At 42.8% G+C, this 24401-nt stretch overlaps 4 protein-coding genes across 4 annotated transcripts; all 4 read right to left on the bottom strand.

Moving 5' to 3' along the window:
* Window position 1: 1 nt before the first annotated feature.
* gtf2h2 (general transcription factor IIH, polypeptide 2) lies at window positions 2-7582 on the bottom strand. Its single transcript, XM_079739058.1, has 15 exons — window positions 7548-7582; window positions 6907-6965; window positions 6733-6810; window positions 6598-6634; window positions 5976-6062; window positions 5842-5892; window positions 5677-5731; window positions 5409-5514; window positions 5029-5119; window positions 2664-2859; window positions 2252-2315; window positions 1552-1655; window positions 1298-1400; window positions 641-680; window positions 2-548 (listed from the first exon to the last, which is right to left on the bottom strand). The coding sequence occupies exons 2-15, from the start codon at window positions 6960-6962 to the stop codon at window positions 438-440; spliced, it is 1179 nt and encodes a 392-aa protein (XP_079595184.1). The 5' UTR covers window positions 6963-6965; window positions 7548-7582; the 3' UTR covers window positions 2-437.
* A 355-nt stretch (window positions 7583-7937) lies between these two features.
* Window positions 7938-15031, bottom strand: oclnb (occludin b). Its single transcript, XM_079747038.1, has 9 exons — window positions 14874-15031; window positions 14264-14326; window positions 13315-14023; window positions 12614-12778; window positions 11133-11248; window positions 10627-10716; window positions 9460-9631; window positions 8660-8701; window positions 7938-8511 (listed from the first exon to the last, which is right to left on the bottom strand). Exons 2-9 carry the CDS (start codon window positions 14314-14316, stop codon window positions 8413-8415), a joined length of 1446 nt encoding a protein of 481 aa, XP_079603164.1. The 5' UTR covers window positions 14317-14326; window positions 14874-15031; the 3' UTR covers window positions 7938-8412.
* A 1168-nt stretch (window positions 15032-16199) lies between these two features.
* On the bottom strand, window positions 16200-20027 carry marveld2b (MARVEL domain containing 2b). The gene is given in 8 exon segments (XM_079747029.1): window positions 16200-16564; window positions 16566-16658; window positions 16883-16933; window positions 17025-17196; window positions 17679-17860; window positions 17961-17996; window positions 18131-19424; window positions 19848-20027. Coding segments are annotated over 7 exon segments (1803 nt in total). The 5' UTR covers window positions 19379-19424; window positions 19848-20027; the 3' UTR covers window positions 16200-16543.
* Window positions 20028-21067: 1040 nt separating this feature from the next.
* ak6 (adenylate kinase 6) lies at window positions 21068-24394 on the bottom strand. Its single transcript, XM_079733350.1, has 6 exons — window positions 24319-24394; window positions 24153-24230; window positions 23986-24078; window positions 23707-23765; window positions 23181-23326; window positions 21068-21412 (listed from the first exon to the last, which is right to left on the bottom strand). Exons 2-6 carry the CDS (start codon window positions 24187-24189, stop codon window positions 21223-21225), a joined length of 525 nt encoding a protein of 174 aa, XP_079589476.1. The 5' UTR covers window positions 24190-24230; window positions 24319-24394; the 3' UTR covers window positions 21068-21222.
* Window positions 24395-24401: the final 7 nt, after the last annotated feature.

Below are 24401 nucleotides of genomic sequence, written 5' to 3'. Positions count from 1 at the left end.
AGGCATTTAAAAATAAATCATCTTATTTTAATTCTGAAAGGTTTCATACAGATATCACATATCCAACAAAATAATGCTTCTGTACACTAGCCTTTTGTCATCCCCTATACTTTTCTAGAAAAACCACTGACTGGCATATTTTACCTCCACCTATAGGCCTAATGGATGCTTTATGTTTCGAGGTTCCAGAAACACAATTCACCCGCCTTGTATTTGTGTCCACTGGTATAGTCTACTGTTGTGACAAATAATCCCAATCCTGAATAAGGTCTGTGGATTACGAACACCACGGTTTTTTTGCTTTAAAAAAAGGAAACATACATATGGTAATACTTTTGACTGCAGAACAAACTCTTGCCGATCAGATGAAAATTCTTGCTGCAGCTCTTCTCATTATCTCCAAAATGTCTTAGTGTGTACTGCTATTTCCACAGAGCTCAATTGGAGAACTGTGAGTTAATGCAGGAAGGGCAGCAGTGCAGAGAGTCGTGGATGAAGAGGTCACACTCTGTACAGAACACACCTCTGCACAAAGGACAGGTGAACACCTAGAAAGCGAAAGTACAGTAAAAATCACGTTCTCGTCAGTTATACCACTGTTAAATCTGCTATGAGAACAAAAATGTAAACAAAAACATACGATTTTGTCCTTCAGTTTTCCTTGACAGGCGTGGCAGAACCTGTAACGAAAGGCAGAAGTACCGTTGAAAGTGGTGATATCATGCTTTTTCGACTTTTCCCTTTGCTTTCGACTGATATATGACGTATGTATACATGTTTAACGTATGCTAAGCTAGAAAATTATAAGTCGGAGCCAGGGGTATTGTTCACGCCCACCGAGAACACCCCTCAATAAGTGTGTGAAACCGCTCGTTTGAGCTCAAACTTTACTTCCGTTACAGTGTTACGTCATACTGTGCAGTGGGCGGTGCTGAAGTGCAGAAGTCCCGCCTCCCGGCTACCCGCAATGTTTAAAACTTCTCGGGGGTGGGAATTTGCCAACACACGTGCAAAGTGATTCTGTGATTCGACCAATCACAGCAGAATGGGCTACTCGGGAGGGGGGCCCTAAAGCGACATTATACAAATCAGACTGTTTTTAAATGATGCTGAAATTGTTTTTTCAGAAATGAAGAGTGTGAGAATAATGGGTGTTTCTAACATACAGGCATGTAACTAGTATTACCCCCAAATGCAATTATTAACCCTAAAAGCATGACATGGGATCTTAACGTAATAGCAGCAGGGACGTGAAGAAGAGGCATGGCCGTGTGGGAACGGGGTGTTGTTCTCAGACCTGTCAGCTGGGAGCTCCTCCAGGGGCGTCTCCCTGAAGGCCTCCAGGGGGAACAGGTGGTGGAAGGAGCGGGCCAGGTGGGGGGCCGAGACCAGGGTCAGGCCTGCCAACAGAGGGCACACACACTACTATCACCATAATAAAAATAGCACTGCTTTACATGCATGTAGGTAGGCGTGTGAGTGTGCATGTGCGCGTGCGTATGTGTTTTTAATTGTATTCCCTCTCAGACATAACCATACAAGGGTACATACCACATATTTTGCACTCCACCGGCAGCTCTGTGTGCTTGGCATGGCACTGCGGGCAGAAGTATCCTCCCAGAGACAGGCCCACCTCACTGGTGCTGTCCAGGTGGCTGGGAGCACCAGAGCAAACCACATACATCAGACTCAAAAGGTGATGTAGGTAACATTTAAGAGCTATTACTGGAGGCTCGTAAGTAAGAAATGCCATAGCCATCGTCAGTCAGCTATTGCTGAGTGAATTGTTCTGTGAGAATTTCTGTATAGACTTCAGAATAGACTGTACCTTTGTATGAGACCATTTGGAGTTTAGACTCTTAATGGGTCATTTCTGACCCTATCTCTTCCCTGATTGGTTTCGGGGAATTTATCTTGCCTGTCAATCACAGTTGCGTGAACGCACCACCTTTTGAATCCGGAGGGCAGGAGCAGACATTTTTCTGGGTTGTTTCATTTTCTAAATCTTGCTCTCTCCTGCTATTTCCTTCGCTGTCTCTTTACAACTCTGAAATCTGAAATGATTACTAATTAATCATTAAAAAGCCAATTAAAAGCCAAGTACCGTAATGGGACTTTTAATGATTCCAGATTTCAAAGCCCTTTCAAAAGAACTGCACCATCTTTACGATATTCAGTGATGATAGTAACTGGCCCAAGGCAAAAGGCAACATTTCATCAGGTCTTGAAACAGGACGGGTGCGTCACTCACGACATGCTGAAGGACGGCTTGGAGTCCTGGTCACACATGGAGGCGATGGTGTGCTGTGGAAAACCTGCGCACACACATGGTTGGGTTGAATATAGATTTTCTATAGACTTTTTGCAAAACACGTTCCAGTCAGTCAACCAAGGACTTGACTGGACTGCATTAAACCAGGTTGTGCAGCAATATTGTATTTTTGTAGATACAATCAAAGTATGCTTTCATATGCTTTCATTGTAAGTCTTTTGGTAAAAAAGCATCCGCTAAATGTACAAATGGAAAATGAAAATGCCTGTTGCTGGGACTATGTTGGGAAGCGACCACACGGCCAAAGAAAGTCTGATCTTGCAATTATCTTCCTTTAATGACGTTTGTGAGTGTTTAAGCGTTTGTGAGATGCACACTTGAGCACACCGACCCATGCGTATCAAGGAGCATTCTGATTGGGCGTTGGCCGGCGGAGGCTTGACATGGAACATGAGCAGCTCCTTGAAGTGGCTCTCGTCCAGGCAGACGTGGTACGTTCCTCCCGTCTCGCGGGTCAGCACCGTGCAGACGCGCACCTCTGCCGATAGGCCAATCACAGACACGCGGACCTTCAGAGATTTCAGGGTCTGGGGAGAGAACAGCAATACTGGATTCAGCACTTCAGCACAAAGGGATTTAACAAAGCATGTCAGTCGGTTCTTACTTAATTTGGAAGGACAGGCTGATGTACACTTTAGGTTGCAGAGATTGGTTTAGCCATAGTCTGAATAAAATTGAAAAATGTACTTGTCGAAAAATGTAGTGTTATTACTTGCAAGTCATAAATTATTCCTTCCTTACCTTACAAATAACATGTCATTTTGAACCATTAATCTCAACACCATGGCAAACTCCACTATGGCCAAGACCAAAGAGCTGTCAAAGGACACCAGAAACACAATTGTAGACCTGCACCAGGCTGGGAAGTCTGAATCTGCAATAGGTAAGCAGCTCGGTGTGAAGAAATCAACTGTGGGAGCAATTATTAGGAAATGGAATACATACAAGACCACTGATAATCTGCCTCGATCTGGGGCTCCACGCAAGATCTCAACCTGTGGGGTCAAAATGATCACAAGAACGGTGAACAAAAATCCCAGAACCACACGGGGGGACCTAGTGAATGACCTCCAGAGAGCTGGGACCAAAGTAACAAAGGCTACCATCACTAACACTCTACGCCGCCAGGGACTCAAATCCTGCAGTGCCAGACGTGTCCCCCTGCTAAAGCCAGTGCATGTCCGGGCCTGTTTGAAGTTTGCTAGAGAGCATTTGGATGATCCAGAACAGGATTGGGAGAATGTCATATGGTCAGATGAAACCAAAATATAACTTTTTGGTAAAAACTCAACTCGTCGTGTTTGGAGGAGAAAGAATGCTGAGTTGCATCCAAAGAACACCATACCTACAGTGAAGCATGGGGTTGGAAACATCATGCTTTGGGGCTGTTTTTCTGCCAAGGGACCAGGACGTCTGATCCGTGTGACGGAAAGAATGAATGGGGCCATGTATCGTGAGATTTTGAGTGAAAACCTCCTTCCATCAGCAAGGGCACTGAAGATGAAACGTGGCTGGGTCTTTCAGCATGACAATGACCCCAAACACACCGCCCGGGCAATGAAGGAGTGGCTTCGTAAGAAGCATTTCAAGGTCCTGGAGTGGCCTAACCAGTCTCCAGATCTCAACCCCATAGAAAATCTTTGGAGGGAGTTGAAAGTCCGTGTTGCCCAGCGAAGGCCCAAAAACATCACTGCTCTAGAGGAGATCTGCATGGAGGAATGGGCCAAAATACCAGCAGCAGTATGTGAAAACCTTGTAAAGACTTACAGAAAACGTTTGACCCCTGTCATTGCCAACAAAGGGCATGTAACAAAGTATTGAGATGACCTTTTGTTATTGACCAAATACTTATTTTCCACCATAATTTGCAAATAAATTCTTTAAAAATCAGACAATGGAATTTTCTAGATTTTTTTTTTTCATTTTGTCTCTCATAGCTGAGGTATACCTATGATGAAAATTACAGGCCTCTCTCATCTTTTCAAGTGGGAGAACTTGCACAATTGGTGGCTGACTAAATACTTTTTTGCCCCACTGTAGAACATGAACATATACAATATAACTTGGAAGTATGGATCTTCATTGCCACTGATTTAGACTCTTTTTCTGCGATATTGGTCATTGGTTGATTTAGTCAGAGGTCCCAATTTTAGGACCTCATGTTAGTTTCTGCTTTGACGTGAAGTCCTGACTTAGTGAAACAGCTCATAGAAATACATTTTGAGGAATATGACACTGATTGTATCAAGAATATATTAGTAGTAAGTATTAGTGCACTCTCAAAAATCAGACTTAAGATTAATATCTAAAAAGTCTGAAGGCAGAGAGGGCGTTTCACTTTCTTTCTCTTAATGCTTTTTGACCAGTAATATAGCTGGAGGCGGGGATATGTAAATGAATAATAGTCAAACCCAAACTCGGCCGGCAGTAGTAAACTTGAAAAGTGTCTAAAGGTTTCAAATCAGCTCTGTTTAGACTGGCCACTGTAGAAATACACGTATATTGAACATACTGTTCATTATTATTATGACATAAATAATGAAGATATATATAGGAGCATTTCAGTTGTGTTCGAATTTGGTTCACATTCTACATTCTGCTCACATTCTAACCAGACACATTTACCCACTCATACAACACAATTATTACAATAGCAGCATTTTTGTGGTACTGTTCTAACCAGGCTCCAGCCTTACCTTAATCAGCTCATATATGTTGGCTGGATCACACGTGGTGAGGCTGCTGAAGATGACCACAATCTCCCGGCTGGTGTGTCCAGGCATGTGCCTTCAGACACAAAGAGTCAACAACATAAATACATCTCCAGGTGGGGTCCACAACCCCAGCTGGGACCGCTTGGAAGGCAGATGGTTTCATGAGATTGCTGAATAATATAAGCTATCGATATTAGATGACATATTTTTATGAAAATTATAAAAATTCGTATGAAAGGTCAGATAAAAAGGTCACGTACATACGAACAGACAAATGATTGACGAAATTGTATCTATATATATATATATATATATATATATATATATAAATAAAAATACAGACTTTACCAACCCAAACATACTTGAGTGTCTGCATGGCCAGGTTGAGAGAGTTGTATAGAGATGGTTCGCCAACACAAGCCGCGTCCCTTGCCTTCTTAAGGGCAGCCAAGTGCTTCTTTGGATTCCCTGTTTGTGAAGCACAGACACAGATCATCACACCACCAAATCAGGGGGGGCTTTGGGTGCAAGCTCCAAGCACAAAAACTACAAGAGGAACCTCATGAACACCAATTAGAGAAATGTTCAACATCATGTTGCGCCAACAAAGGTTAAATTTTTTTCTCACACCTGCAAGCTCCGTCAGCTTCTCTGCTCTTTTGTTCTTCGTGGTGATCAGACCCACCTAGACGGATAGCAGATAGAAGTCATTCACTCATTCACATATAGACTTTATTTTTTAAATGTGGTACATTTATATTATTCCAAAAGGGACAAAAGTGAATTGTACCTTACCTGGCTGATGGGATTTTGATCAAAATACTCCTCCACGAATGCTTCCATCAGCTGGAGAGGAAACATAAATGTATATGTTTAATGTAAAATGTTGAGTTTCATGACCTTATCTAGATAATCTTAACCCTAGCTACCTTCAGAGTGGCTTTGAGGCGGTTTGGCCTTAAGTCCATGTCCTCCATGGTTCTCGAAGAGTCTATCACAACATAAAGATGCCGCATCTAAGACAAAGAATCAAAGGGTTTATATATATATATATATATATATATATATATATATATATACACACACACATACACCACACACACACACACACACACACACACACACACACACACACACAGTATTACTTTATTTCATATTCGTCCTCTCTGGTCATGATGAAGACACAATAAGTGACGATGCTAAATTAAATTAGGTAACACTTTATATAAGGTGCCATAATAAATAGCAAACTGGTCATTACCTAACCCTTTGTTAATATTTGTTAATTGTTACTAAAATATGTATTTGACACAAGTTAATAGTTTTTTCATCATTAATTATGTATATATATAATATTAGTTGTTTGCATAACCCTAACCCAACCCTAACACACGACCCTAACCCTAACACACGGCCCTAACCCTAACCCACGGCCCTAACCAGCGACACTCAGGATGGTGTAATGCAAAGATTGTTGCAATTCTTTCACAACTCGAGTTATTAATGACGATAAACACCATATGGTTAAAACACAGCATCAATAATACTAACCATCCCAAGCCGCACTTGTCCATGGCTCTCCAATGCTCTAGGTGGGTTTAAAAACCAAAACATTATTTTATCATAGTTTCCTGAAATTTATGAGGCAATAAAAAAAAAATATGGCAAATGATTGCGCTTGCATACCTTTTTCTTTTGGATTGAAACAATATTTCCTCCACAGTAGCTTTGAGTGACCCAAATTCATCCTCTTTCAGCACTTCCCTACAGGTCAAAAAAAGAAATAAAAGAAATACTTACTATCCAAAGGCACAGAAGCTCTATGTTTGTTATGTGTGAGATGATGTCTCGATTGTCTACCATGTCCTTTCATAGCCTCCTTCCCAACGTTTGGCTCTTTCTGGTTCTTCATCCATGATCTGATGAACAAGATGACAGTTTAATAAGAGTATGAATATGGGTTTACATCTAGAAAAGCAATCGCAGCTTCACAAGAATGAAGATCTCAATCAAAGTTTCAGCTTTACTACTTTACAAGTTGTTATTTTAAAGATTAGTGCATCTGACATGGTGTTGAACTTAAAATAGAATAATGAACCCCTTATAGAAGCCTATCAAGGTAAATACACTGCTCGGATGTATTTTAATCTGCATCTTGATCTATATCCAGAAAAGGTTCATGTTCGGGACATGGTTTGAACATCTGAAATCGAAGTTAATTCAGGGTTGACACCTTATCCCTTGCGTGTGTAAATTAAACGATATCCCTCGCGCTGGGTCATATAAATATAAAATGATTTCGTTTCTTGCATTATAGCCATTACAGCCTTCAATACAATCAAACCGTGCAATGCTCATCACTAAGCAAGCATATAGCCTAATAAGCCTTGCATCACTCTTCCTTGCAAACTAAATTAAAATTCATCCAAAGGGTGGTTTAGACACTCCTGATCTGAAGTAGATCTGTTAAACAATGTAGCCATTTCAGATAGTAAACTTACCCCTCGTTTGACACAATACTCAACACAATACTGTATTTCCTTCAATGCTCTTCTTCGGGTGCTGTGGATCTACTTTGTTACAAGTGCGCCCTCTATTGAACGTTTAGGTGATCCTTTTTTAACTCATGGATTTTACCTGTAAACAAATTAATTAAAGGGGTGATATCATGCTTTTTCGACTTTTCCCCAGTGTGAGAATAAGGGGTATTTATAACAAACAGGCATTTAACCCTTTTCTAGAAGTACCCCAAAATGCCATTAATAACCCTAAAAAAGCAGAATATGGGATCTTTAAGCTAACCCTTAACCTGCTTTTACCATTTGCAACTTGAGTTTCCCACTCGCAAACACGCACACAATTCAAATAAAAAAACACATTGAGAGACAAAATAACTAAATAAACATTTATTGTATGATATATATATATATATATATGACATTTGATTTTGGTTGTGCTGCTACATAATTTGCAATAATGGTAGACTTCAGAATACTACATTTAAATGATTTATATAAAAACACTTCAGTCCACCAAAGCTAAACCTACTTGGCTTTGGAAGGGGACGTCTGCATGTAAAAAATATCAAGAAAATAAATTCCTTCTGTTCATTACCCATTTTATACAAATCTAAACCACTGAACTGGTGAGTTAGCGATTACAAGTCAATACAAAAACCTTGTATTTTTTTTTTTTTTTTTAAAAAAGCTGAAACTATAGAGAATAAAATCCTCATCATACATTTAAAATCACTCATGTCAAAATTTTAGAACATAAGGCAAGTAAAAACATTAAAATCTAAAATAAATCCATAGAATGGGACCAGGGGTTTTCCATGTAGAAGCTGGGCGGTGGAGCGGTCAGGGATCAGGGCCTTCGGTCGTACTGGCTGACCCTCCGCTTGATGTGCGACAGTTTAGACTTGAGATATTTGGACCTCTGCTTTTTGATTTGGTAATCTGCAGACTAAAGAGAGAAATAAAAAAAACAAACATGAATAAATCAATCTAAATGTGTGCCACTGAAATACAAAATAGAAGTGTTTGCTTTTCTTTTTGGAAGACAAAACAGATTGATTGGATAATGCATGTTTAGTTGCAGTAAATGTCCTTGCCTTTTTTATATTCTTCAGCCTGTTGTATTCATCCATGGCATCCTGGGTTAAAACAAACACACAAAATCTCATATCAGACCAATGATCAGAACAGTACAACATGAATACATTTGACATGCATGGAGAATTTAGATTCAGAACCCTTCTGAAACCATCCACCACATGCATACATCCATCCATGAGGATTTACAAGTTCAATCGACCATTATTGGTTGAATTATGTTTTTGTTTTAGGAAATCCCGGATAGAATATTCTGCTGCATCTCTGGTATTGTAAAGAAGGATAAGCATAGGCAGGGCCGTCGTTATCATTATTAATTATCATAATATTTACTTATCATTTATATCATTGATCGAAAATGCAAGTTTGTGTTGGGTATTCTGTGAGTCATTCCAGCAGATCTAAATCATACTACTTGTCATTGCAATACACTGCATGAACCGTATCTGAAAATATTGCGTGCGTGAGTTTGTATAAAAGTTATATTCCAATAAACAAATGTTAATGTTGTTCTCCATCTCTAGTCTAGTACTGTAGCATTTCAATAAATTACATTTGAATGACATCAGTTGGTAAGTCTGCTTTCTACTTAATACTAATAACTAACAACTTGAAAAAAAAAATCTATAAAATAAGATTTTGAGGTATACATTAAAACATTCCAATGATACAGACATGTACTTTAAATTGTAAAGAGGTGCCTCATTGTATTAACAAGAAGCATACAAACATATCAGAACACTAACTTCACACATCCCTGAATTGGTTTTCTAGAAGATGAAGGTCTGCGGCGCCTTACCAGGAACTGAGGGCTTCCTTCGTTGTGTTGGTCCAGCTCCCGGTCCAGATCAGCCAGACCAGCATTCAGGTTCTCCAGTTCAGCCTGAATGCCCTTGTACTCCTGATGGTCCTTGTCATACTGCCTTTTGTAGTCCAAGCGCTCCTGCTCATCCATGATGGGCGGAAAGTCCCTGATGAAGAAAAAGTAAAAGACCATCAATAATTAAAATTCTTTCCCCTGCAATCATCTCGTCCGTTCAAAATGAGATTTTCTCTCCTCTGATTACCTGATCTGATTACTTTATTATATGAATAAGATGCGGGGAACATTTGACTTAGGTTAACCCCATAACATGTAACTTTGCCCAGCTTAGTAAAGGGGTCATGTTCACGCTCAAAAAATGTTTACGTCAACCACATACTTTTTAACCATTTGCAAAATAGTTTAAGGTGGACAGAGTCATTGACGATGTTAGAAATTAGATATTATTTAAAAGTTGGATATCATTAGCAGGAATCTCTTTCAGTTATTTATTTATGTTTGCATAGAAATATATTTGGTTTAAATGATAGCTTAATTGTCATGTAAGAGAAGCAATCAATACCAATTGGGCCGTACACTTCTGCGTTACTATGAGTGTACAACAGGAGTGATCATCTCATTATGCAAATACAATGTTGTCCTTGTGAAATGTAAGATCCATGTTTGGCCTGAAAACAAACTCTATTTTGACTACCACTAGTAAAGGTTAACATAACACTTGATAGTGGTTTGGTCATATTTTACGAAAAGCGAGACAAAAACAATTCATACAGTTTGTTAGCAAATAATTTGGAAATATATTGTGTTGACAAATCATGCACTAGTTTCACTTTCCTTCTTTTCAAGGTTTAACCAGTTTGCCAAGACCTTTCACAGTGGCAGTTCAGCCCGATCAACATCACAAATATGTGTTTTTCTAGCCATAAGGGGCTGTCCTTCAGCACATTGCGACATGTGAGGTACACAGCTGCAAGTCAGTGACGTGCATTTTGGGGGTGGCACCAAATAAAATAAGGGCACTAAGACAACAATACACGTTTGGTTCTCAATGTCTGTCAATAATGCCCTGGCAGAATCCTAAATGTCTTTACTATTCATCTGTAGAGCTCATATTTAACCCCGTATTTCTTTAGATATACTTACATGTTGAAGTCCTCTTCGTCCAGTTCATGGCCAGAATCGGCCTCTGAATCCTTCTTCAGGCCGCCCAGCGAGCTGGTCATGTCCGAGTCTCTGTGGACAGGCCGCACACAGAGCACACGCATTTCAACCTTTTCAATAATCTGTACGTTGAGGGATTCTTTTAAGGATATTATATTTCAATTACTCTAATAGCTGGATAGATAAAGACTGAATGAAAAGGTAAAACAAACAAACAAAAAGTTGTCAAGCCGTTTTATAATTTGACAGTTTCAAATTTATTAATTAGATTAATTTCTCAATTCATTCTTAATCTGAACATTAATATTTTTTAGTCCAAACTATAACTCAATAACAGGCTTCTGGATCAAGTACTTCCAGATCATGCACATTCTGTAGTCCAAGCCTCACAGTAAGCTCAGAGTTCACTTATAAGCGAGGTCAGGGCGATCTGGTTGAACATGGAAACAGGTAAGACGGGTCCTTGTGTTGACTGTAGAAAACCTTACCCAGGTAGGTATATGGGCTTGTTGTAGTCAGGACTGTCCAGGTAGGTCCTCGGGCTCCCAACCGCATCATTAGGGTCGTTCAGCAAGACCTCTGGTTTCCCAGACACATTGTTCACCTAGACGCCAAGATAATTGCGAATGATAAGTTAAGAACTCATTCACTTAAATGACCATGCCAAAGTAGGCCACACAAATTGCTTGATTGTACAACTAATAGTCCAAGGAACAATGGCTTTAATGGTCTCATTGGTTCTCTGTTCCATTCAATGCATCATATTGTAGCAACATCAAAATCAATATATGTTTGAAATGCATTAGTCACTGGCACTGCACAGTTCTGGAATTTTCCCAGTACATGCCTACTTTATTCACGTTTTTCCACTTCGAACCAAGCCTTCATAAAAACAAAATGAAGCTGAATTGCATTGAAGGCAAAACGAAGTCTGCTGCAGTTCACAAGGGTTCTTCAGGAACGGTCATTTGACACCAAAGATGCACCAAAGCTCTCAATTCATTGCTGATCGCTGATTTCTAAAGCAGCTAACCGTTTTGGTTTTCTAGCTTAAGGCCCTAAGCACAGCTCTCTGTGGTTGAGTGCCTGTGTTTAAAGATCTCCTATTATACTACTTTTCTGGTTCTTAATTTCTTATTAATGACTCCTATAGAGTCACCTGACACGAATCACAGCACAAAAGACTACGTCGATTTTCGGGAAACTCTTCCTCTCATCTGGGCGCGTTTATTAAAAAGGAATATTTATTTTTAATAAACAACACAACGCTAAACAATTGTAGTTGAATTAGTTATTTCGATTTACTAATAAATATATTTAATCAACCATGTTTTTGATATGCGTTTTACTTTACTACTACTTGACTTCCTTGCAATAGTTATTTTCAAACTGTAGTTTATTTTTGGAAGAGGAACCAGTCAGGTCTGCATTGTCAACAATGTTCTTGTCCAGGACCAACCGGTTCCACCACTTTCAAACCACATACCAGAATGCTACCGAAACTGTGATGACAAGGAAACATTTCCTGTAACACTCGGGGGTAAGCTGACTTGTTTATTATAAAAAAAAAACATGCCCCAAAGCTAATTTTACAAAGATCTTTCTTCAAGGGCCAACTAACATTTCCAGAACGTCTAATGGGTGGCTGGGTGGGGGTTGGTATCATCCACCCCCCACCTGTGGTTGTCTTTGGTGTGTGCATTATTCCCGCTCACAGCTTCAGCCCTCCTCAAAATAAAAGCTTAATTCTTTCAACCATACTTTATTAAAATATAGTTTTGCATCAATTCTTTTCCATTTGATTTCCCCATTGAAACATATTTCATATTAAAAAGTGGTACATACATCTAGGGTCTGTGGCAGTCTAATGCAAAACATAAAAAGGTCAATGTGATTGGTTTGCATTCAGACCAGCGCACTACATTGGGTGAATGGGTGAGGTTCTACTAATGAGTGAGGTTTAACTCACCCATTCACCGATGCTGTTGGGGAAGCCGTCCTTGAGGCTCTTCACCTCCTCCCACAGGACGCGGTCTCTGCCCCGGCGCCGGAGCGTGGCGCGGGTCTTTATGGCGAACACCATCAGGATGATGAGGCCCACGAAAATCAGGAAGCCCAGGACGATGGCTATGGCCTGGAAGAGACATGGTGACACAGGTGAATCTTTAGTTTCAGTCTGGTCGGTTGGAGGTTGTGAGGAAGAGGGGGCAGTAGGCCTAATTTCACAGCCGATGGCCATGTGTATGGCAAAGGGGAGAAGTAGGAGGATTACCGTTACAAACACTACTGTAAGACAACAGATGAAAACAGAGGAGCTCTTCAAGTGAATCGAAGAGCTACTTTAATTAATTTGATACAAAAAGGGATACCAGCTCAACATGCTGGTGTTTTTACTTTTTTTGCTCAATATTGATAGTCAGTGATGTAAAAAGTCGGTGAGAATGAGCTCAACTAGCTATTCTAACAAAGAAATAGGCTGCAGACCAGTTAAAGGGTGTCCTGGGACAATTCTAACGCATATATCATCGCATATATTTTGATACAGCATCATATATCACACCATATATCACCAAAGGTGATAGTTGTGTTTGAAAATAATTGACAGCAAGTGCATTGTTATATTTAAAAGTAGGAATATAGGGCTGAAGTCCCAAGGATGGAAGAGCCTACCTCCTGGGGCTCCACCACGCAGTAGGAGTAGAGGTACTGGTTGATGAAGATCCCCTGGGCCTGGTTCTGGTTCTGGTACTGGGCACACAGCTGCTGGATCTGGCTGTAGACGGCCGAGCCCGAGCTCTGCGCCGTGGGGTTCACGGCCACCAGGTACACAATGGTGGCGATCAGCATCATGAACGCCAGGATGGCCGAGACAATGATGGCCGCCAGGAAGAACTTGGGCGTGCGCGACGACGACTGGCGGGACACCACCAGCACGAAGATGATGAGCACGGCGATGAAGGTGATGGCCGCCATGGCGATCATGAAGCCTTTCCCCGCCCGGGGGTCCATGTACTGGCTCCCGTAGGAGGAGCCTCCTCCGTAGCCGCCGCCGTAGCCGCCGCCGTAGCCACTGCTGGCCCCGCCGAAGGACCCCACCCCGCCGTACGAGCCCACCCCGCCGTACGAGCCGCCGTAGGAGCTGGCACCGCCGAAGCCCGGCACTAGGCCGCCCAGGCCTCCGCCCGACATGCTGTCATAGGCCAGCGTGGAGGCGACGCAGGCGAACACCGCCACGCACATGACCACGATGATGATGCTGATGATCTTGATGACGCCGGGCGGGGAGCCCCAGCGGTAGTAGTGGAGGAAGTCTGACTCGGGGTAGTGGGACAGCACCGGGTGGGAGTGACGCTCACTGGGCTTGTGTCTGCTGCCATGGCTGCCGGAAGGGAGGGGTGTTGTTAGCTCGAGTTAGCTGAAATGCTAAGCCTTGATAGTTTAAGGATTTTTGTTTTTTAGGTCTCAACTGCAACTCAGACTTACACATTACATAGAATAAATACATTCAAATGTATTAATTTTTAGAAATGTATCTGCCTTAATATTGGGGCTGGATTTATGATGACAATGTGGTGACAGAAGCAAGGAACAGTATCAATAGTGCAGGAGGTTAACTTACTGCCTGTGGGTGTCTGGCTGGTATGGAGGCGGGCTGAGCTTCTTGGCCGGCATTTGTATTTACCTGTGATTAATAATGACATGATGTTTAAAAACCAACACACACACACACACACACACACACACACACACACACACACACACACACACACACACACACACACACACACACACACACACACGGTGAGTCAGGTGTGTTCCCAATTTCGAATAATTAGCCTCTAGGTTAATATAGGAGCTTCTAGAAACATAGAGATATAAAGATATAATAGAAAACAAAACGTTTAAGAGGAAGGCGAGGGAAAGATTTAAATAACATGAAGTTAGACACGGCTTGGATTGCTGATGCCGTCTAACATTGCAAAAATGCATAGTTTAACCTAAAATAAGTAGGCCTAATATAATAGTCGTAATATCCGAGCTAATACGACACCACAACCTCAACACGTTGATAGATTTGCTCGGTGAAGACGGAATGTTAAACTTGGTAACCGAATAATTCAGCATCAACGAATCATCGAGAGTATCGCAAAGTAACCTACTGAAACTGAACAGAAGTCTGATATCACAGCCAAGGTGCATGTATAATTTAGCCTTAAGCTGGAGCTCACCTGTTAAAACTCAAAATGATTTTGAGTTATATCGACTTTGCCAGTAAGTATTATGCGGGCCTCCAACGCGATCCAAATGTCTGCTTGGGTTTCAGGTGATGTTCGGCGCACGGAATGGATCATATGGATGGTCCTTCAGGAGACGGCAGATGGCTGGGCCACACCCTTGCATTCTTATTGGCGAAGCGCGCATCCACTCTCAACCCCACTTACAGGTGTCCTTTCTCACCCAACCTGTAGGTCGGGGTGAGTGGATGCTCTCTTCGCCAATAAGAATGCAAGGGTTTGGCCCAGCCATCAGCAGGTCGTGATGACTTACAAAACGGTAGGCAAACTAGTATGTTGACACATTGAAGCGTTTTGTTGAGCGCATAACCGAGAACACGAAATAGGAGATCTGGAGACACACATCTTAACTACAAACACAATAACTTATTGTCAGCTGATTAACGCACGCACGCGCGCGCGCGAGCGCACACACACACACACACACACATTTTGATACAGCAATCTGGGCAGCTAAATTGGGAGCCAAAGTGTTGAAATACTTGCAACAGTAATCTCCTAAGAAAACTCCTTGGAGTGGCAAGCTTGACAATATTTCTTCAGGGACACTCTTAAGGGATATGTCACAAAAGGTTCATAAAAAAGAAAAGAAAAACTGTTTTAAGGTCAGCGTTGGGACTGGTTTTGTTTTGTTTGAAAGGCGAGAAGGGTGGTAACCTGCTAATGTTCTATGTTCTCCACCTATAACAGGGGCTACGATGGAGTAGTGTGATGATGCAGGGGTTAGGTCATGACAAGACCCCTTGTGTGCTGTATCAGCAGACCAATCTGTCCCTGCACTGTTGCAGAGCTAAGTGACTAAACAAAATGACCCAAAACACACAAGTACATAACAAATTAGGTATTTGTCTGGATAGACCAATTCCTAATAGTGGTGGTCTAAGAAATGTTTTGAAAGCAGGTCTATCAGTCAATTGACAAATAACCTATATACAAATTTTAATATCAATACATAATTGATATGTTAGATATTTTCGAATCATGAACTTAATTGTAATTCATGATCAGATGAACAACTATCCAGGTGAGGCATATGTCATATCAATCATACTTTGTCTGAGGATTCTGGCCCTTCTTGGCCACCATGAATTTCTATCCAGCATTTTTCAGATAGACATATTTTTGCTGTAGTGAAAAAAATAAAACGAATGCATGCTACCACCCTGCCTCACACTCATAAGTAAACAAATGGTACGATGGATAGATGTAAAATATGAAAGTATTAAAATAATGAATAGTACAATGCAAACATAATTTCAATTATAAAAAAATGTATTTCCAGTTACAGGGCAAAGGGTTGAATACGCTAGGTTAAAACTTTTCAAATACATTGTATTTAAAAACATTAAAACAATCAAAACACAATTACAGGAAAATACTAATCAGGAATAAACATTTTCAATGGCATAATTCAAGTATTTTACTATAATAAAGTTACAAAGAACTGAAAGTATAGTTTAATTTGAACTTTTGGGAGTTTGTGTTTGAAATTGAATGAATTGACAAAAAAAAAGTATCTACATATAATATATACATTCTATATGCATGCATATACACTTGGAAGAGGTGTAGTTTTCAGGTTTGAATGCTCTTAGCAGAACTGCTCAGGCCATCGTTCCAGCAGTGGACCTTGTTATATTCTTGAATCTTGTACTTGATGTGTGCGAGTTTGTTCTTCAGATATTCACACCTATCTCGCTTTTCCAAAAATGTTGGGTCCTAAAATGAAAATAATCAATATTATATCATCGTTCAAAAACAGATAATCTCCAGACACATTGGACACTCAATTATAACCCCGAGACTGGTATTTGTTGGAATTATGTTTGGGATTGGAACCGGCCTCCGGTTACCGGTCCAACTCCTTAGCCAGTAGGCTACGGATGCCCGCGTGTGAATATGAAAGTAATAACCCTAGAGTGCGGTTAAGGTTGTATACTCACAGCTTTCTTCTTCTGGTATTCCAGCATAATGCCATCAATGCGGTCTTTTTCCTGAAAATTAGATATTTTATTCAGGTTACATTATCTGTATATTTATTCTAGTTTCTTTGGTGACGTTTATGTTTGTATATGGGGGATTTACCATCTGACTAGAGGGGCGAGGTGGTAGGCTGGACATGAGTTCGTCCATCTCCCCAAACTTCTTGGCTATTGCCTGCACCTCGGCATGCAGCTCCTTGTACTCTGCATATTGGTCGTTAAAAACCGCCTTATACTGATCCCTCTGTTCCTCCGACTGGATACTGGGATACTTCCTGCGGGGGAAAAAAAATGACACGGTTAGATCTCTGCCTTCTTACCTTGCCCATGTTGAATATTACCATTTACAATTGATGATCACCATATAAACCATGTCCGTACATTATTATTCGCTATATTTACAGTGCTTCACACTGCCGATCCATTACTGTAGTTTTATTCTATTCAATTCTGTATTCCTATCATTTTGGCCCATATACTTGGCGGCAGTGGCTCAGGAGGTAGAGCGGGTTGACTGGTAACCGGAAGGTTGCTGGTTCGATCCCCGGCTCCTCCTAGCTGAGTGTCAAGGTGTCCGTGAGCAAGAAGCCTCACCCTGACTGCTCCTGATGAGATGGCTGTAGCCCTGCGTGGTTGACTCCGCCGTGAATGTGTGAATGTTGGTTTTAATTCGTTTTGGATAAAAGCGTCAGCAAACTCCCCAGAATGTAAAATATAAAAAGCTAAGAGTGAGAAAGTATTAAAGTCAAGCGCTCACGCCACATAGTCCGCTATGATGACGGGTTTGGGGATGTGCCCGGCTGGGATGTAACCCTGGAGAATCTCCGGCTCCAGGGGCATGGGCAGGCCAGCACGGGAGTTGGTCTGGCTGTAAGCATCATCTTGATGAAAGGTGGGGAGGGGGGTGGCCTCTGATGGCCGGGAACCTCCTCCGTTGAGCTTTTAGGACAAAGGTTGAGGTTGTAGATTCTGGTTAGGGTTTTGTAAGTAACGTATGCTTAGTGGTTTGACTTAAAGACAGTTATTCCTGAAGACTTACTATCGACATCGGTAAGGAGGACGCAATCGTTTCCATCTGAGACAATGAAATACAAAATGAAAAAAATGGAAAATTAGGACAAAACTGCATTGAGTAAAACTAATGCCAAATGATGAGCAAACGTCAGATGCGTCGGAGTGCCTCTCTGTCACAACACTCTTGTTGTTCACCTCCTGGTCGAGCGCCGCCTTCCTCATGCGGGCCGCCTCGTGCCTCCACAGCATCAGACACACGCCCGCGCCCAGGAAGTACAGCGTCATGGTGAGGAACAGGAAGACCATGGCCGCCGTCTGGCCCGCCTCCGTGCGGCAGAAGGCCCCGTTCACGCCGTTGTTGAACACCGGCATGCTGCACAGGCCCCCGCGGGTGGTGTCCCGCACGTACACCACCCCCGCCGCCAGGTACAACACGCCCAGCGTCACGTTGACGATGCACTCGGTCAGCGGCCACCAGGACGAGTCCAGCAGGATGGCGCGGTAGTACAGGCTCATCCCCAGGACCAGGATGATCACCGTGATGATCCACGCCAGGCCGGCCACCACCAGGACGAACGGCGTCTTGGGGCCTGTGTAGTGAATCCCGCCCTGCCCGTAGGCCCCACCCACAGCGCCTCCGCCCAGCCCCCCGTAGATCTGCGGCGAGGAGTAGCCAAATAGGTTGAACCACTCGTTGTCCTTGTGCACGTAGGCACACGCGCAGGCGAACACGGCCGCGCCCAGCAGCAGCTCAACGCAGCCCAGGATGCGCAGGAGCCCCGCCCAGGACTTCATGTAGGCGTAGCGCAGGTGGTAGTCCTCCACGCGCTCGCTGTACGTCATGGCCGAGCTGTTGGTATGCGCCTCCGACACCGAGCCCAGGGCCTCTGCGCCGAGCAGCAGGCCGTCCCGCTCCTTCCGGAAGGCGTAGCCGCCGCCCGAGCCGCCGTGGCGGTCCACGTAGGAGCCGGGGAGCGAGGGGGACGGGGGCGGTGAGTGGGGAGGGGAGCAGCGGACGCCCGGCGTGGTGCGGTTGAGGTCCTCCTGCAGCAAGGAGGGGGCGAGGAAGTCGGGTTCCTGGGGGGCTGGAGGAGGAGGAGCCGGCCAGCCCTGGGTGAGGCTTCTACCGCTGCTGTGGAAGAAGTTCTTCACAGAGTCGGGGACAAAGCGGCGCACGGGTTTGATGTCCATGGCCTGGCTGTCGGGGTCCCCCACGCTGCTGGGAGCGCCGTAGAGGCCGCCTCCCACTGCAGGCGCCTCGGGCAAAGGGGGCGGGGGCAGGGGGTCCGAGCTGACGGCGATGTCCGCTCCGCGTTGCATGGCATGCAGGGGACGTACCGGTGGTGCGTCCCGCCACAAGGAGCCCAGGGGGACCTCGTCGTAGTAGGGGCTCTCCCGCACATAGTCAACACGGGTTGCATAACCATTGGACCCCGAATACATTGGCAATCCCTTTGGTTTTTTTCTCTGAGCAGAGAGAAAGCAGCAACTGGAAGATTAAGAACAAAATACAAACCGTTCCTCAAAGTCAAGAAATTAGAATTCATGTTTCAACTGACTGGAACATAGTTCAAATTGTTAAATAAATGACAATTTGGTCAATGAAAATGTTGGCATTGTTAATGACACAGTTAAAGGGTGTCAGCAAGCAGCAAAGTATACAGTAAAACTGATGGTTCCAGTGGTGACGATAGCTTTAAACTGCAACGCAACCCTGTAGATCCTTCAATCCTAAAACCTTAGCGTTACACACTGCACACAAATGAACGGTCTACTCGGCTAACGATAAAAGCCAGGGGTCTCACAATGCCAGCGATTTGAACTTTTAAGGCGTAAGCCATATCTCTAAAACAATCGAGTTTGCTTTCAAACGCAACATTAACAGTACAATGTCATATCATTGTGTATTTACCTCTACACCACCTGTCGATCTCTTGGCCAGCAGCAGTTTCTGCAAACAGGTCGGACGACCCACGTGACCTCCCACTCACTTATGCTGTGGAAAGCTGGTTTTAAAGGTGAAGACAAGTGGCGATACGAACCATCAGCTCGGAGTCCAGGAAGTGACCTCCCGCTCCCTTATGTTTGTGCGTGATGCTGGTTTTGGTTGAAGACGACCGATGAAGGATCTGCTCGGAGCGCGGGAGGGGGCCGCCCATCTGCCGGAGGGCCGGTCCAACCTGTTTGGTTGGTTTCATTCAACTCTGTGACAACACTGCAATGCTACTGGGCCAGCATGACCCCAAATGTAGGCCTCGATACATTTTTTAAAAAGTGACTTATTATTTCAAATTAAAATGTTGACTCAATCTGTTAATACATTTATAGGCTTCGATCTTAATTTTTCTATACCCCCCCCCCGCCCCCGTTGACAATCAAGTGCCACCCCAAGACTGGCCACCACAGTTTAAGGGTTCACCTATTTAAGGCTGGGCCGCTATCTGAACTCTTACCCTCCTAGCCTATACAGATGACTTCAACATGATACAAAATACATCTGGTCATTTAGCAGACGCTATTATCGAAAGTGACATAAAATGTCTGAGAATTATAATTGTATGCATACATTTTTGGAGCACCCATATACAATTTTTTCGAGAAAAAGTGAACTCATCACACGCTTTCTGAGGGGAGGACTGGAAAGGGAGGCATAGCCTATTGGCTAGAAATGGGAGGAAGGGAGGGTGTCCTCCCCCTCTGGGAGCTGATGGGGGCGCAAGAACGTATTTTACCCGAGACAAAAATAACTGGATTTTCTGCAAATCATATCCATCAAATAATGGGATCCTGGGCAGAGGCTGCAATATAATAACAGCCTCTGTAATATAGAGGGACTTTGACAAAGATTGCATTTGCTCTAGAAGTATGGCACCATATAAAGGTATACTGCAACTGTGTGGGCTATACCCGTATCATTGACTATAATAAGGGCTGTTTATTTCAAATTGCTATAAAGTTATGCTAAATTGGCACGTACATGGGGACATTTAAATATATCAATACATTGCAGAACTAAATAACCCTTAAATGGACATTTCTTTCTAGCACTTTCAGCATTACCTTTTTGCACTAATGGGAGTCAGTACATCTGAATTGTTGGGTTGAAAAACAAAACATTAAAAATGACGGAAGAATTCGTTTTTTTTATTCAAAAAGAAAAAGTCACACATGCCTACTAATTTCCCAATAATGTTTGTCTTCTGCGAATACACCACATATAATGTCCATATCTTGCTCTATCTGTGAGGACCAATCATACAAGTCAATGTATGTGTACTTCCTACACACTAGTTGTTGTTTTTTATCCACTGGTCCATCCACTCGACAATACGATCCATGTTGCTCTCAAGGTCCTCGGGCTTATTGCTCGGTAGCTGGTGAACCAGGTCCTCCTTGTAGGCCTCCATGGCCTCCTCATAAATGGTCTGAAAGATCTCACATTGCACGTTGTCCTGCAGTTTCTTCCCTGTGTAGCCCCTACCGAATGGGAAAGCATATCATGGCATTATAGGCAAGGCAACTTTATTTATATAGCACTCTTCATACATGGGGCAGTCCCAAAGTGATTAACATAAAAATATTGTAATACAATAAAATGAAATAATTAAAGAAAGGAGAAATTAAAAAAATAAAGGCAAAGTAAAAAAATGCATCGTAGAAAAAGTGCAAAAGTTAAAAGTGCAATGTATTCAAAAGGTCCCATGCCATGAAAATTTGACTTTATGAATTCTTTTAACAATAATATGAGTACCCCTATGTGTGTGTGTGAATACACACACTGTAACGCTGTAAGTGTTGTACACTTCTTTGTTATTTGGATAACCGTTCTGCTGTTGGTGTTATGGCGCATAACACACAACACAATAACGCAAGCTTGAGTAAAGCTCCCATTTGGTGAAAAAACTAGACTGCGTAGACTGCGTCTCTGACTTCTCTGGAAGCCTACTTCCACAACGAGAATTGTAGTGGGGGTTATCTCGGCCATGGTTGAGAAAAGGAATTTTGGCTTTGACTCCCTGAAATTGTTGCCCGCGATTGTTTCCCGGGATTGGCTCCTCCATGGCTCCTCGGCAGCGCGGCTCCTGCGGGAGACAATCCTGTGCAACAATCGCGGGTAACAATCCCTTTCTCCTCCATGTCGCGGTTCAGTCTGGACTTCAGGGAGTCAAAGCCAATGTTCTCCAAATTCCTTCTCAACCATGGCCGAGATAACCCCCACTACGAGTCTGGTTGTGGAGTACCGGGAGTCCACAAATGGAAACAATCCCTTTGTCCTCCATGTCACGGTTCCGTCTGTACTTCTACTTGATGTGGAAGAACAAGAGATGTTGGAGAACCCGACGCAGCATTTGAGATTCAGAATATCATCCGGAGGCGCACACAGCTTTTGGCCATGATAATATATATATATATATATATATATATATATATATATATACACACACGATATTATTTAGATATAGAGCCCGAGGACTCCCACCGGAGCACCCGGAGTGGTCTAGAATATTTACAGAACACGGCCGAAAGCTGTGTGCGCCTCCGGATGATATTATGAATAGAGCCATTGCGATACATTGACTGTAAACACGAGCGCATGGTACCGTGGCCGCAAGCAGCTCAGGGCCCCACCCCCACCCTCCCCCTTGACCTCCCTCACCTATATAAAAGCATCCATAAAGTAGCATGCCATGGGACCTTTAAGATTTAGCAGAAAGCTAAAGTAAACATTGTTTAAAAAGCGGTCAAGATATGGGCAAGACTTAAATCCTCAGGGAGTTTATTCCAGCTATTTGTAGCATAGTCACTAAATCCTTATAGGATGGCATATCAGTGTCAAGGCCAAATCTTCTGAAGACATGCAAGAGCGAGTGTGTGAAGTATTTTACTAAATTAAAAAAGTATGTTGAGTATAATTAGTTAGAATTACAGCCATATATATGTCAGCTATTAGTGAGGAAAAATCTGTTCTGGTTGACTGTATGACTTGAGACAGCCAACCTCCATTTCTGACCAATCAGACAGGTAGTCACATTTGCGCACACAGCGCTATCATAGCTCCACCAGTGGGGTGAAAATAGCAATAGACCATGATGGAAAACGTAAGGAGACAGCAAAAGGGAGTTTGGGGTTGGTTATTTTTTAAATATTGCTCTCCTCGGCTCCCTCTTTACAACTCTCAAATCGTAACTCCAGCACATTGAACATACACTGAATTCCTACCTAAACAGCCTAAGGATTTAGTTACCTGCTCTCTAGACGGCTGTAGAGATTTGTGTTATCTGTGCGAAGGACAAACACAATATGAAACCAGCGCTCTGGAAAAAAGTCACAACCATGATAGTCCACTATGACACCCCCGTCCACCATCTTGTCCTCAAGCTCATCCACAACCTGACGAAACATTAGCAAAACAAAATTAGTACAGAACCATACATTTCATGTTTGGTGAATAACTGGTCAGCCATCTGCTAGGTCTAGCAATTCAAGCAAACACAATGGAGGTAAAGGCCAGTGTGTATCTTTTATTGTAAGGATTGTGGTTGTAATTAGCTCTCTGCATTGCATACCTGATCCATTTATTTTATTACTTATAGCTTACATCAGTCTGGACCACAGAATATTTGTATAAATCTCACCAGTTTCATTGCTATGTGTATACATTTCATAAAGTAGCTCAACAAATTTGGCCAAATATGTTTTAGTTTATCAGAATTCTAAACATTTCAATTAAATATTCACGATGTCGGTGTTATATATTGACTTTTACTCACCCTATCCTCATCCAAAACAGGGCACTGGTAGTCGTCATCAAAACCATCAAAGAGCTGACCTGGGGGGGAGGGTGGGGGGGAAGGAACATCAAGACCATGACCAGAGAGACAACCACTGATACCTCTGGATGTGGGAGGAAAAATATTGTGCTGATGGTGTGTGTGTGTGTGTGTGTGTGTGTGTGTGTGTGTGTGTGTGTGTGTGTGTGTGTGTGTGTGTGTGTGTTATGGGGGCGGGGCTGTGTGTGTGTATGTGTTTCCGAATAACAAAGTTCTCACCTTCTTGTGCTAGGTCGCCTATGTTGATATAAGTGAGGCCCGTCCGTTGAGCAAGCTCTTTACCTAGGGTTGTCTTTCCAACTCCCGGCGTACCTGTAACAATAGACACATGGACTGTATCAAAACTTTGAAACGATAACTAGCTAAACTCCGTTGACTTCACTCACCTGTGAGCAGAATGTTGGGCCGTTTCATTATCTTCATTGCTTTAACTTCACTTGTAGAGCGAGACAGAGGCTGGGTTCCTTAAAGAAAGGGTTCAGGTAGTCGATTAGTGTTTTTCAGCCTTCCTATATTTGTAATCGGCTATATTGTTATAATGATTAAACGCACCTTTAGCTCCGTTTTATCCAGCGTGTGTTAGACGCATGCGTACTGCGTAGCTCAGCGTGCTCTCACAACAGGAACACTCCTAC

Source organism: Pollachius pollachius (assembly GCF_949987615.1).
Source record: "Pollachius pollachius genome assembly, chromosome: 1".
Classification (NCBI taxonomy): domain Eukaryota; kingdom Metazoa; phylum Chordata; class Actinopteri; order Gadiformes; family Gadidae; genus Pollachius; species Pollachius pollachius.
Note: the sequence above shows the minus strand (reverse complement) of the source record. Positions and strands in the feature narration are given on the sequence as shown.